The following is a 12,871-nucleotide window of genomic DNA, read 5'->3' on the forward strand; positions in this document are numbered from 1 at the left end:
AAGATAAGAGTTTCGAATGCCATCGATCTCCACGCCTTCACTAATAACCACGGATTGAGCTTCATTATCATCCTGCTGCAACCACCAAGGGAAAAGGCTTTCCGCCACTGATACCGTTTCCCACTGAAAATGGTCCAAAGGGGTCGGTCTGTCTGCTCTAGAACAAACATTGAAAGTCACAGCATCTCCTTTTCGTTCCCATTGTTGTTGTGGTGGACAGATTTAGCGACGTGGTCAGGTCAGTGACAAAATCGGCGTATCGATGTATTCTTTTTCCAGGCTAGGTCAATTCAATGTGCTGTCGCCACTTCGCGGCTCAGCGATATTGCTCGGAGACATCGCCCAACGCGGGACCGCGCTGGATGCCGAGAAATCTGCTGGCGTAGGTGAGCCTGTCGGCGTAGGTCAGACAGATCCCGCTCTTGATGCCGGCATGCAGCGTGTGCCCGTCGAGCTCGGACAAGGCGTTCGCGGCCAGAGATCCGTTGTCGAACTGGACAAAGCCCCTGGAACCCTTCGATAAGGGCAGGAAAGAGAGGCCCCTGTAGCCTTACTGCGTGGAGAACAGGGTCTTCTAACCCTCCTCTGGTGTGTGGGATGGGAGGTTGCTGATATCCAGTTCCAGTTCGTAGTCGAACCGGTTCGGCGACGGGACGGGCTGTTTGGATTTATACGAGGAGCTCGCGTCCTTGGGCGCAGCCGACTTTAATGTATTGAACCATTGCCAAAACTTTCGTCGTGCTGGCTTCAGACGGTCTGGAGGCGGGGACCTCTTCTGGTCGGGTCGCTTTAAGGATGGAACGGAGCCACGGTTGGGCGCATCCGACTGTTCCCGAAGATTGCGTCGTATCGTCTCTAGATCATGTTTATCCAAACGGACAGAATGACCTCCAGTGTCCATATATCCCACCTCTTCGAGTTCGCTCCCCTCTCTAGAGAAAGACGCAATTCTGTCTATTTCGCCCTGCGGGTCATCAGAAATAGGAGGCCATCCACTACCATCATACAGGCTAGGATCCACGAACAATAGTCCCCCGGACGTCGCTGATCGCGGAAGGTGCGTGTACGCGATTGCGTCGGACGAAGGAGGGATCATAGGAGGGCGGTTCAATGTCCCAAGTTGATTCGTTTCCTTGGGTATTGCAGAAGCTGCCACCTGCTCCTGGTGCTCCGCCACATGCTCCTTGAAGTCGCCCGCACACACCCGAATCGGCGAGGCATGCTCAGCTATCCGTGCTTTCGGCCCAGTCATCAAAAAACGGACAAGCGTCGGCGGGGAATGTTTCTGGCGTTTCTTGTCCTGCGCCTTCGAGCGCTTGTAGCTGATGCTCAGGAAACGATCCATGTTGCGCGAGGATGTGACGTCGAACTTCGGGCTTGGAGGCAAACTGGCCGCGGTTGCACAAAACATATGTAAAGCTAGCCCAGTGATTCTGTATCTCGTGTTGGAACCAGGCATCGCGGCTTCCGAAGAACTCATAGTCGCAGACCTGGTCGCCCGAAAGACAGACGTACGCCTTGAGATCATGGAAAGCATAGGCTCCGCTCCACTGTTAGATGCGACTAGCTGATAATTCAAACAAAAATTACCTCCAGTCGCTCTCTTGCCCAAATTTTTGGGGTTCATAGCAAATAGGACACTCGAATGTATCCGAGTCTGGGGATAGGTCTGTCAACGTGGGCAAGGAGATGGCGGCCTGGGTTTCGGTTGTCAAGGAACCAATGCTTTTCGGGCTTCTCTTCAATGATCTCGATGGTTGAATTTTGAGTTTATAGGTGCCCTGCGAGCCTGGTGTTGGAAACAAATCCAATGGTTGTCTCTCGAGGCCAGGTTCGAAAGCCGCTGAAACCTTTCTTGGTAGAGCCTTGTAATTCTTGGCTGTGGGATGCCTTCCTTTCCTGCACTGCTTGATAAATTGCCTTCGTTTGGCCGTGGCCCGTCCCAACCTCAATGATAACCTGGCTGATGGTCTCGTTGACGGCCCACTGGCTGGATCTTGTTTGAGGCTCGGGTACGCCTTGCGAACCTGGTCGATATCGAACGATGCGTCAACATTTGGGTCGAACGTGATGGACGCGCGCGCGAGTTTAGGAGACGTGTTCGTTTTCTCGGCCAACAATGCCAATCGAAACAGGGACTTGATAGATTGGGTCAAGATCTCCAAAATGACACAGGCATCGTCGACCTCGACGGGCTCCGATCCACTGGACTCCGCATCTCGGGATTCGGTGAAGACAGGCGCGGCCACCACGGAGGTCCCTGCATTATTAGTCTCATCGACTGCGGCTTCTCGAGGTATGCCGATCTGGACGAGTATTGAAGATACTGTAACTCAGGTCAGACAAACTCGAATCCCAGTTGCTCGTAACTCACAGTCCAGTACTGCGTCTCGTAAATCATCCAGTTGACGACCGATCTCATCTAGAATCTCTTTGGTCCCTGAGGAGCAATGACCTGGTGGTTCTGTTGAATCTGATAGCTGCAAATCCGATGACTTTGAAGCTCCGAAAGTTCCGTCCCACAAGAGAAATCGTTCTTGAATGTCTACAACTGCTGAAATGCTGATCGGGACCGTAACTCTAGGTCGAGAACGCCTTGCCTGGTCCACTACTTGAAGTAATCCGGAATGGATTTCTGCGGCTGCTTGGGCAAAGTTATTGCCCAAGAGCATCTTAGCAATTAATCAAGATAATGGACAGTTGCTGGTCAAAATTCAGGAAGCCTTGGTTGTAGCTCGTTGCATGGCGACTGCGGTATGTCAGCGATTGATATCATCAAGAGGCTCACCATCAATAAGATTATAGCCATCTCTCAGTCTATCCAGAAAGAACGGGTTCAATAAAGCACCCCGCGAGGGGTCTCTCACGTGCCAGCTTCCGATTGGGCTGACTTGCATGAGTAGGCGAGGTTTGCATAGAGCAGGCTGAGCTTCAAGTTCCTAGAACCTCTACCGCAGCTCCTTCGAACAGAACTTTGCCCACAGCAACCCCTTCGCATCATAGCTCTGAAGCCTCTTGTTGTACGACACGATGTCCGGTTTTGAGATTGCTGGCCTTGTCTTCGGCGCCATCCCGATAGCAATCTCTGCGCTCGAGAAGTACGAGAAGCTCGCAAGGCGGCTCGGTCTCTTTTTCAAGATTCGGCTGGAATACAAAAAGTGTCATGATCGCTTGTGGTACTTCCAGCTAGCTTTGACAAGACATCTGAGACAATTGATACTTCCCCTGGTCGCTGATGATGATCTTGCCGAACAACTTTTCTCGAATCCCGGAGGCGACGAGTGGAAGGATCCATCCATTTCGGGACTTCTAGAACAGCGGCTGCAGGAGTCATATGTGCTATATCTGGATTACATCCGAGGAATGAATCGGACGATGGGGGAGCTGAACCAAGACCTGCTCATTGATTCAAAAGGTGTGCTCGAGCAGCTGAGTCGCGATGGAAGTCGGCGGTGTGCGCAGTTGTTAGCGAGATGATTAACGCGCGCAGGAGGGCGAATCCGGGACATCTCGCTTGAAGAAGGCCGCGGCAACATCAGAGAGCCGTGTATTCCAGCTATATCGACTCAAATTCAGTAGCAACGAGGTGAGAAGAAACAGACTCTTCGCTGATCTCGACGAGTACTGCAACAAGCTGGAAAGGCTGTTGGATTCCAGTGACAAAGACACCGAACTCGTTCAAAAGAGGTCAGCTTTGAAGCAGACTATGGCTATTGACGTAGCCGTATGTAACTTTTGGATCAATGCCTCCAAACTATTCAGAGCGCTTGCGACTTCGTGGAATTGCTGTTGTCACGAGCAGCACTGTGCGCAGCTACAGCTTCAACACCGAACGAACGTGGCACCTGACTTCCTCATCGCGTTCGGTGCGCCAGTGTCGTCGAGCTGGGAACTCCGAAACACGCGCATATCCGCGGATCTGAATAATGGAGCGGCAACTTCTCAAGTCCTCGACAGCGTACCGATTCGTCAACTGCCTCGACACCAAACCTCCGGGGCGAAGAAAACGACCGCGGGCCGCGAGGGCGGAGTCAAGTTATCATCGTGCGTCTCGCTTGAAGAAACTCAGCTGGCCGTCTTTTGGGCAAATGCTAATTGCACGCAGACAAGCAACGACTTATGTGACGATGACTGCAACAAGAAGGGGACCAACGTCATCGTCAACGGTCCTTCCGCCAACAACAGCACACAGCCAACTGATTTCGGATCTTTGTGCTTCTCTCGGGCACGCCAATGGCCCTTGCTATGGCTACGTAACTGGAAAAGATTGTCAGTTTCTCATTTTCAAGGATTGCGATGCAATTGACGTGCAGTCAAAGACTGTGACACTAGAGCAAGTCCTTCAACGCGAGGCAGGAGCCAGTCTGTCGCGACAGGAGCGTTACTCATTGTCTCTCGTTCTCGCATCGTCGGTACTGCAACTCTTGGATTCCCCCTGGTTGCCTAGGCCATTGAAGAAATCGAAAGTGTTATTCTCAAGTGATCCGGGTAAGACAGACAGATATCGCTTGGATCGGCCACACGTTCGGCGAAGCTTCGCTGGATTGGGGGTTGATTCGATGGAATCCAGCTTCAACCAATCACTAGACCATCTTGGAATCATTTTGCCCGAGCTCTGCTTCGGAGATGTTCTTGAAAACCAGCGTTACCGGAGGAATTGGCCGACGGGGGAGAACGACATGACGAGAGCAGCATTCGATGTCATGGCAGCCCGAGACTGGCAGTGCGAAGTTATAGAAGAAGCCGGGCCCGACTACTCAGAGGCTGTTGCTTGGTGCTTGGGAGGCAATCGCAGCGTTCCGCCAGACCAGTGGAGGCAGGAGATGTTGCAGAAAGTCGTTCAGCCGTTGCAACGGTGCGTGGACTATCTCACCAAGCGCCCATGAGGGAGTGGTCCTCCGAAGCCCTCATAACGGTGCTTATCCAGCAAGAGGGAAGAAGAGTGATACAGAAGCATTAGCAACGTTGATGATTGGCGGGATCTAATGCTTCGAGGCGGGACGTCCTTTGCGTTCGTCTGGTTCTGACGGTCAACAGTCCGTACCGAAACCGTGCGGAAGGAGCGGGATTTTGAGGCGAGCGAGGGCTTCCGGGTTGTCTGGGTTCTCTGCAAGAAGCAGGCTTCTCATGCGAATTCGAGATTGCCATGCCGCACCATGGCATTTCCTTCCGACGAAGGATAATCTTGCGTGCCTCGTGTTATCTGTTGTCGGCGGGTCGATTAGACCGGTCCAGACTCCGAAGGCCTTGACCGCCGGCGAAAGTGATTTGATTAAGGTAGAGTGTGGTGAGAGTGTGGTGTCGGATCGCTTCAGAAGGAAGGACTGCTGACACCAGCACCAGTTGGGATGGACTGCGACCCCTCTTTCCTTTGGGTGCCGGGGCCTTGGGAAGGCATAGCCAGGTGCCAGATACCTACCGGGTAACATCTCTCAGCCAAATAAAACTCGACGAAAGCAGTATACACGAGTTAAACTGAGATAGAAATCAGAACCTGAACAATATAACTTTAGCATGTAAAGTGCACCGCTGACACCTAGTGTCAGGTAAGTGAATCGTCCCATTTTCCACTCACTCCATGTGGGAATAAGTCCGTTCGGCATGTCAGAGCCTGGCTAGGCAGGTCTACCACACTATTGCCGCTGAATACCTAAGGTAAGGTAGGTAGGTACCTACCTTAAGGTAAGCCCGGTAATGGAAGGTAGGTAGCGTCGCACAGCGCCCTAGCACACCATGCCGTCGCGGAGTGGCCTCCGACCTTGGTCCAAATGGCAAACAGCTCGGCCCATGGCGGTCTAGACCACAGCCAATCCGACTGGCAGGGTTGCCCAGCCTCCACCTCCTCAGCTTCTTCATTCTTCGCTTCAGCTCTACAGCCCAATCAACTTGCCGCCGGAGAGGGCACTTTCAATCGCCTCGCTTCCAACTGACTACTGGCGCCACTCTGGAACAACACCGACCCTGCATCGTGGGGGATCGAGATCCGAATCTCAAGTACATGGGTTACTTATCATCTGGCCGACTTCCTTTTTGCCTCCCAAAGACTCGACCTCGACCTCGACCGCCACATATCCGTACCTCCCCACCATCCAACCATCTAATCTGCATGCCCTAGACCGACCCTCGACCATCGCGACAACCATCCGCACTGCGGCGGGCTTGCGTCGTCGTCTGCCTCGAGCCTTCTGCCTTCCCTCACCTCTTACTCTCACTACAACTTGAGGCCCGACAACGCTTTTCAGAGCGGAGGCCCCATCGGTCTGTCGGCTTACCCTCATCATAAGTCGTCTCATCTATCATCAACTGCGGCCGGCATTCTGAGTTGCAATCCGCGGCCATCCTGCGCGCCGCTTTCGCCGCAAGTCTCTATCATCCCGCTCCTGAACCCAAAGACCGCACTCCGTACCGGCTCCCGGTGAAGCCTTCACGCCCCAACGTCGGCCATGGCATTGTCACCCGGCAGCATTGTCCCGGCTCAGCTTGGCTTCCTCGCCATCTTCAACCCGTCTTTGGGAAACACGGATGAGACCCTCGATGACCAAATCGTCTATTATGCGTCAGTGAGCACCCAGCGACAGAAACGTCGTCATCGCTCGCGCAGCAAGCCGACCGAGAACGTCTCTCAGGAAGACCGCAATGAACGCCTTCGTCAGATCGGCCTTGCCCAGGGCATGGTCGAATTCAGCAAAAGTTTCTCTGGCGGTCAGCCCGTCGATTCCATAGACACCGAGAAATCGCGTGTTGTCCTCCACGAGCTGGAGCAGGGTTGGTGGATTCTTGCTGTATGCCTAATCGCACTCCCTACAATCTGTCAAGTTGCTGACGCCTTATAGTCCATCGATTTGACTCGCATTCCTCTCCCGCCAAAGTTACAGACCGGAAAGGCTCAGGAAACGCCAGATGAGGTTGTCGAGTATTCTTCTAAGGAGATTAAACCGGCCTCTCTACTGCTGCAAGACCTGCTCCGCGCCCACTCGGTCTTTCTGCTCCACCATGGCACCTCACTTAGTGCCCTTTTCGTACGGTCTCGCAGGAGCAGGTTTCTCAGTCTTCTTGGCCGGTACTGGGATCTCTTCTTGTCGACATGGAACGTTATGCTACAGGGCAACCCGGCACGCACCATTTTCTCTGGCATCAACGTCGCCGCTTCTGGCGAGCTAGGTATTGGTGTCGGCGAAGAAGAGCGTGGGAGCGGAGAGCGCGAGGTCCTGGAAGGCCTCGTTGGGAGAATTGACGGCCTTGTCGACCTCGTCGTGTCCAAATTCGGAAATGTTGACGCCGATGGCCAAGTCAAAGACGGTAAGGAGCCTCGGAAAACGTGGTTGGGCACAGGTCAAGATCCTGGTCCCGAGGACGGCGCAATTTTCCTGGGAACTGGGGCCTTGTCTCGGAAATCCGTGCGTGATGTAGCACACTGGATGGAAGATCTCTATACGTGGGGTGAGAACGCCTATGGTGTCATTGACAGCCCGACTGCTGTCCGTCGCTCTAGAAAGGGTAAGAAGACTTCATCCACGCCGGGACAACAACAACATCAGGAAGCGAAACCATCCCCGCGACCACCTGTCCGACCAAATGCTAATCGGTCCGACTCTGGCTCTGGATCTGGAGGAAGCTCTCGGTCTACGAGGACACTCGCAGAGCGACGTGGTCAAGAAATAGGCACCGTGGAAGAGGCCAAGCAACCTGGCTCTAGCAAGGAGAATGCCACGCCGCCATCACAGGATGAAAGTGACGGGCATTTGGACAAGCTCATGACGGTTATGAAGCTTGGCTACGGCACGTACTGGTCCATCGGTAAATCTGACGCAACCTCTTCTGTGGACAAGACCGAAATTTCTGCTCTTGCTGCTCATCAGACCGGGGAGACATCTAAGAATCCTTTCGGCAAAGCACCAAAACCCAAAGAGATGGACGATGATGTGGGTCACTTTCTGATCGGGCTGATGGGCGATGTTGAAGAAAGTGGCGGTAGTGAAAATGACGAAGCCAGGGAGGCGGATGACCCCGAGGCTCTGGAGTCGAATTCCCGTACCATGCTCCGCACCGTCCATGTCGAACTTGAGAAGACGGGAACAAACCGAGCGGAGGCGGACGTCGTGAAAGACCTTGGCAGCTTGACGAACGAAATCACGCCTCTCGGAGCCAACGCCGTCAGCTCGAATCCTCTGTTCGGAAACCAGGACTCCAACAAAGCGAGCAAGCTTCGCGTTGTGGTTTACATCAGCAAGCCCTTCATCTTCACCTTCCTATTCGAGTTAAGGACCGACTCGCTGGCTTGGAGTACCTTTTATAAGTCTCTGCATCATCAACTTTTGCCGCTTCGTAAGCCCCTTTTGTCGTCTATTCAATACCGGCCAGAACGGCCAGACTTCGGCTCAGCCGCAGGGACTATCTATGATCTCGTGTGGGACGCCGAGGCCATGACAGTTCACTCATCCATACCCAATATACCCGACCACTCGCAGGTTTGGCAACCCAACGCACAGCCGGCATGGTCCCGTGTTGAGGCAATGAATACCCACATGCAGCTCCTCAACATATTTAACATAACGCGGACGGAGATGACTGAGGTTGAGCGCACCTGCAAGACAAACCGCGGGTGGTGGGTCGTCTGGCAACGTATTCTAGAACGCCCGGCGGCGGCACCAGTCAATGAGCCCTCGCCCGAGATTGAGGAGGAACAGAACCAGCAGCCCTCAGAGAGCGAGATTTCTTTACCGACGACGAGATCAGGCTCGAGCACGCAGCTGGCCAAAAAGTCGCCTGGGCCTGCGCCGACGGTTAGTAAGGAGATTTTCCTGATCCGCAGGGCCAGCGACCACGCCGGATACCGGGGCGTGAGCTCGTCGTACGCCGAGGGCGGAGCGGGGTGGGGCGACGGCGCGGGCCGTCTCGCCTCGGGGATTGGCATCGATACCCGTAGATACATTGAGGGGTTGTTGAACTTTAGCCGGTAGTTTTCCGCCAAGGAAACGAGGGCACCAAGGAGAAGAAGAAGAAACATAGACTATGCGCGGGAAAAGCAGGCAACATCAGAGAGGAGTTCGTGAGTCGATGCCAACAATTCGTTGCAACATGATCGAGGCAGCCATTGCTATTATCAATGACTAGAGGACGTTTTCATTTTCCCCATTCGCTGATCCCAGATGTCATTGTACCCGTATTTACGTGGGCATTGCCAAGCTTTACCGGATCCCAACGCTAAACAGTAATGTTGGAAGTAAAGCTCGCCTACCTACCTATGGAGTTGAGGACTCAACGTGACTTGGACAACCCTTCTCCCCCTCTCTCTGAGGGAGACCTCCAGAACCATCCGCTCGCCTGGCAGCCTAACAGGCACATGAACCACAAGCTATAATTGCCCATCTCGGGGCAACCTCCGCAGGATCTAAAGTAGTCTGCGATAGCGGAGCTAATGATGATGCTTCGTGCGTTTTCAGCGTAGTTATCGAGCTGGCCACGCGAGACAATGACAACGAACTATTTTCTACGTCATAAACTTAATACTGCGGGTGATGGGTCCAGAGAAGCGTGCTATGTTTGCTCCAGTCTCGCCTATCGAGCGCTGTCGCGGCAGAGGATTCGCCAACTCTGGGTTTCTGCTTGGCCCGGAACTAGCAATCAATGTGAATCGGGTTCCCTGTCGACGCAATCGTGCGCTGGCAGGACATATCATTAGGACGAAAGAGTGCTTTATAAGACTTGTTAAACGATGGTCTTTTTGAATGACGGGACTCGATGATGCGTTCTTGGGCATTCTGTACGTGTCTCAACGGGGTTGTACACCAGAAATTCATGTAGACACGCGGACGCGCTTGATGTTTTCCTCATAAGTCAACGTATACAGTCTCATTGTCAGAAGCCTCTGCGCTGGGCTTTGGTGGAAGCTAGTGAAAGCACTAATTACGTGGCCAACCTAGTTCACCTGCGCGGAAAGGAAAGCGATATCGCAGGATAGCCTCGTGTCTATTCTCGTAGTTCGAATATCGCTTTGGATATGGTTTCTGAGTGTTATGTCGTGGGAAATATCTGCAAGAGTCGCTTATGAACCACGTCCGCGATTTGGCAACGAAGCGTACCTGGAGGGTTGGTGTTAGACACCAACCAGTTAGTCTGTATATGCGGTCAACTTGGAATCACTCCTTTGCCAGAGAAACGATACTCATCCCACCACTTCAACTTTGCACAACACTGGATGTAACGTGCTGATGACCTGGATTTTCTCTAACAACTGTCTCATCACTCACTACCCCCTCGAAACACTCCACGACGATCATCATGGGCTTGATAAAGGTACAGTAGCCAGCCCAAGCTGGGTGGTCGTTGCGGAGTACTTCGAAACCGTACGGAGTGATTTGTATGCTACGATAGGTATTGACAACTGCGGGCTATGGGCTGAGTCGTGATCTTATGGAAGAAGTTGCTGAGGGTTTGATTGAGGCGTACAAGGCAAAGACGCTAAGAACGTTGCTGACGAGGCTTGCCCATGATTGGTGTCGTAGTGAACTATCGGAATCAAAACTTATTCAGCAGTTCAGTCTCCCTCAGCTACACCATTATTCAGTTGAAGGGAGACGTGCTGCGTAGGTTCGAACTTCGTCGCGCAAGCAACAGGATTGGTGTGCGGGTAGCTTTCTTCAGGGCGCAGCAAGCAGCCGCGCACTCTGACGAGTCGCAGCTGGAAAGCCTCTTTCGCGACGCGTGAGGTCAATATGAAAGAGGGCGCGCGCAGACGCGGGATATGCTGGCTCATGTTCGTTTCACCGAGGTCAGCGCCCAAGGTTTGATAGGGCGACGTCGATCGCGACGGGGGTGCAGATGGGTGGCAGTGGATGTTTCTTCCAGGGTTGCTGGGCCAGATTGTGTTTGGCAGCGAATCGCCGGGAGGGTTGGGCGATTTGCTGCGGTTGCTGCAGGGGGCGAGAGGGTGCAAAGGGTGCAAGAGGGGCATTCCGGAGCAGGTGAACCCGGGAGGAAGGGACAAGGAGGGGCCGACAAGGCAGAGAATCCAGAGGAAGATGGAGGGGGACTGCGAGGCTCTTCACCTGCCAACCAGCATCACCCCACCGGCAGGGGAGAACTTGACAGGCCAGAGACGTGGAAGACGCAGCCGGGCAGGGTTCAACAATAAAAAAACTTCTTTTCCCCGTTCGAGGCCTTGTAAATGGAGGAACGAACCCTGCAGCTGCAAACAGAGCCACAATTGGACCTCGATTTCTCGGGCACGTCGGGAGAGGCGCCAGCGGAAACGTACCACCATCTTTTTTCTATCTGTAATTCCGATAAGTTCCAGCTTGTTGAGCTGTTTCTGCGAAGGCCTAGTTTCATTTCATTTTTGCTGGATGAGAGTCAATGAGGGAATGAATGACGGTAGCAGATGCCTGGCGACCGAACGCGTCCTGTCCAAGCTTCTTAGTGGCAGCATCGGGGGCTTCTTGGACCCTTGGATGATGCCATTGGACATCCTTGGACATCTCTAGGCCCTGCGGGAGCGCTCGAGCAGACACGGAAAGAAATGAATACGTACCGGTCGTGCCGCCCGCCCGCCCTTGTAATAGTAGAGGCAAAGAGGTCACCTTCTGGACGCACGTATTGGCTGGTGAGGTCATAGTGCCCGCAAGTGCCGATCGCCATGGTCGACGGAAAACATCGAAGTTCCGCGCTCTTGCGCCGCGCAGGCAGGTCGCAAGTCGCAGTTCGCAGTCGCAGGTCGCAGTTCACGCGCCCAAAAATGTCCATGTCCTTGCTTGCCTTTGTACACTGAGGTGTAAGGTAGTCCCTCGGCGCTCCCTCCCTCCACTGCCTACGGGCGAGCTTGTCACCTCTGAAGTAAAGTAGTCTGATGAAGTCGGGGAAGTGGTGTCTTAACATCTGGGTCGTTACCTCCGGCCGTCGAGTCCATGTCCATTCCATCCCACCCTTCCCAGTTATTAAAGATACCCATGCCTGCTCTTGCTTCCTTCCCACGCGACTCTACTCACCCGACAACCAGATCAACCAACCCAGGCTTTGTCTTATTTGCCGCACGCCCACCCTGCCACATCTCGCTCCGCGTTCTACCTTACCTAGACTCCTCGACTCCTGTCTTCCTGCACAACACTCACACACAGACATAGTCAAAGATATTCTCTTGCTTGTTCTGTGACACTGTTCTTGGATCATCATCAACCACCAGTCACGCCACCTACAGCTTCGAGCTACACCCGCGCATAAAATCTTCAACGTCACCATCATACCACGCACTTCCTAGAAGCATTTGTGCTCCTAGCAACCAATTCTTCGACAATCGAACGAACCCTATCTTACACAACTCCACGATCAGGCCCACCAGCTGCCCAATATGATGGAATCGATCCTCAAGGTAGCCATCCGTGGCCTACAGATCCTCTGGGTCCTGCTCGTCACAGCGCTGATCGGCAATGTCATTGCCCTGAACATCAACGGTGCTGGCTCAGCCATGGCCGCCATCAACTTCACCATGTTCGTCGCTGTCGTCTGCTGGCTCGCTGCTCTCTACGGTCTGGCTACCGCATTCATCACGGGCCTTGCCATTCCTCTCGTCATGCTGGCACTCGACGGCGCCGCTCTGCTCTTCACTTTCATCGACAGCATCGTGTTGTCTGCCAAGCTGCGCGTTGTCAACTGCGGTTCGCTCGACGGCCGCGACCATCCTGGTGACTACATCGTCTGGGGCTCGGCCAACGACGAGAAGCGCTGCCGTGAGATCCAGGCCAGCACAGTCTTCATGTGGTTCCTGTTCGCCAGCTTCTGCGCAGGAGCCTTCTTCACCTTCATGGACTTCCGCCGGGGCGGTGGTGGCTCCATCCGCAGCTCAAGACCCTCAATGGCCCAGGTCGGCGCTTAAGTC

General features: G+C 53.8%; 3 protein-coding genes across 3 annotated transcripts; 2 read left to right on the forward strand and 1 right to left on the reverse strand.

Annotated features, from left to right (window-relative positions):
* Nucleotides 1–316: 316 nt before the first annotated feature.
* CkaCkLH20_00122 (uncharacterized protein) lies at nt 317–2,422 on the reverse strand (the record flags this gene model as incomplete). Its single annotated transcript, XM_038882842.1, has 3 exons — nt 317–493; nt 2,028–2,306; nt 2,375–2,422. 3 exons carry the CDS (start codon nt 2,420–2,422, stop codon nt 317–319), a joined length of 504 nt encoding a protein of 167 aa, XP_038751547.1.
* A 4,021-nt stretch (nt 2,423–6,443) lies between these two features.
* On the forward strand, nt 6,444–8,960 carry CkaCkLH20_00123 (uncharacterized protein; the record flags this gene model as incomplete). Its single annotated transcript, XM_038882843.1, has 2 exons — nt 6,444–6,782; nt 6,834–8,960. 2 exons carry the CDS (start codon nt 6,444–6,446, stop codon nt 8,958–8,960), a joined length of 2,466 nt encoding a protein of 821 aa, XP_038751548.1.
* A 3,383-nt stretch (nt 8,961–12,343) lies between these two features.
* On the forward strand, nt 12,344–12,868 carry CkaCkLH20_00124 (non-classical export protein; the record flags this gene model as incomplete). Its single annotated transcript, XM_038882844.1, has 1 exon — nt 12,344–12,868. One exon carries the CDS (start codon nt 12,344–12,346, stop codon nt 12,866–12,868), a length of 525 nt encoding a protein of 174 aa, XP_038751549.1.
* Between the last annotated feature and the right edge of the window lie 3 nt (nt 12,869–12,871).

Source organism: Colletotrichum karsti, assembly GCF_011947395.1.
Source record: "Colletotrichum karsti strain CkLH20 chromosome Unknown Scaffold1, whole genome shotgun sequence".
Classification (NCBI taxonomy): Eukaryota; Fungi; Ascomycota; class Sordariomycetes; order Glomerellales; family Glomerellaceae; genus Colletotrichum; species Colletotrichum karsti.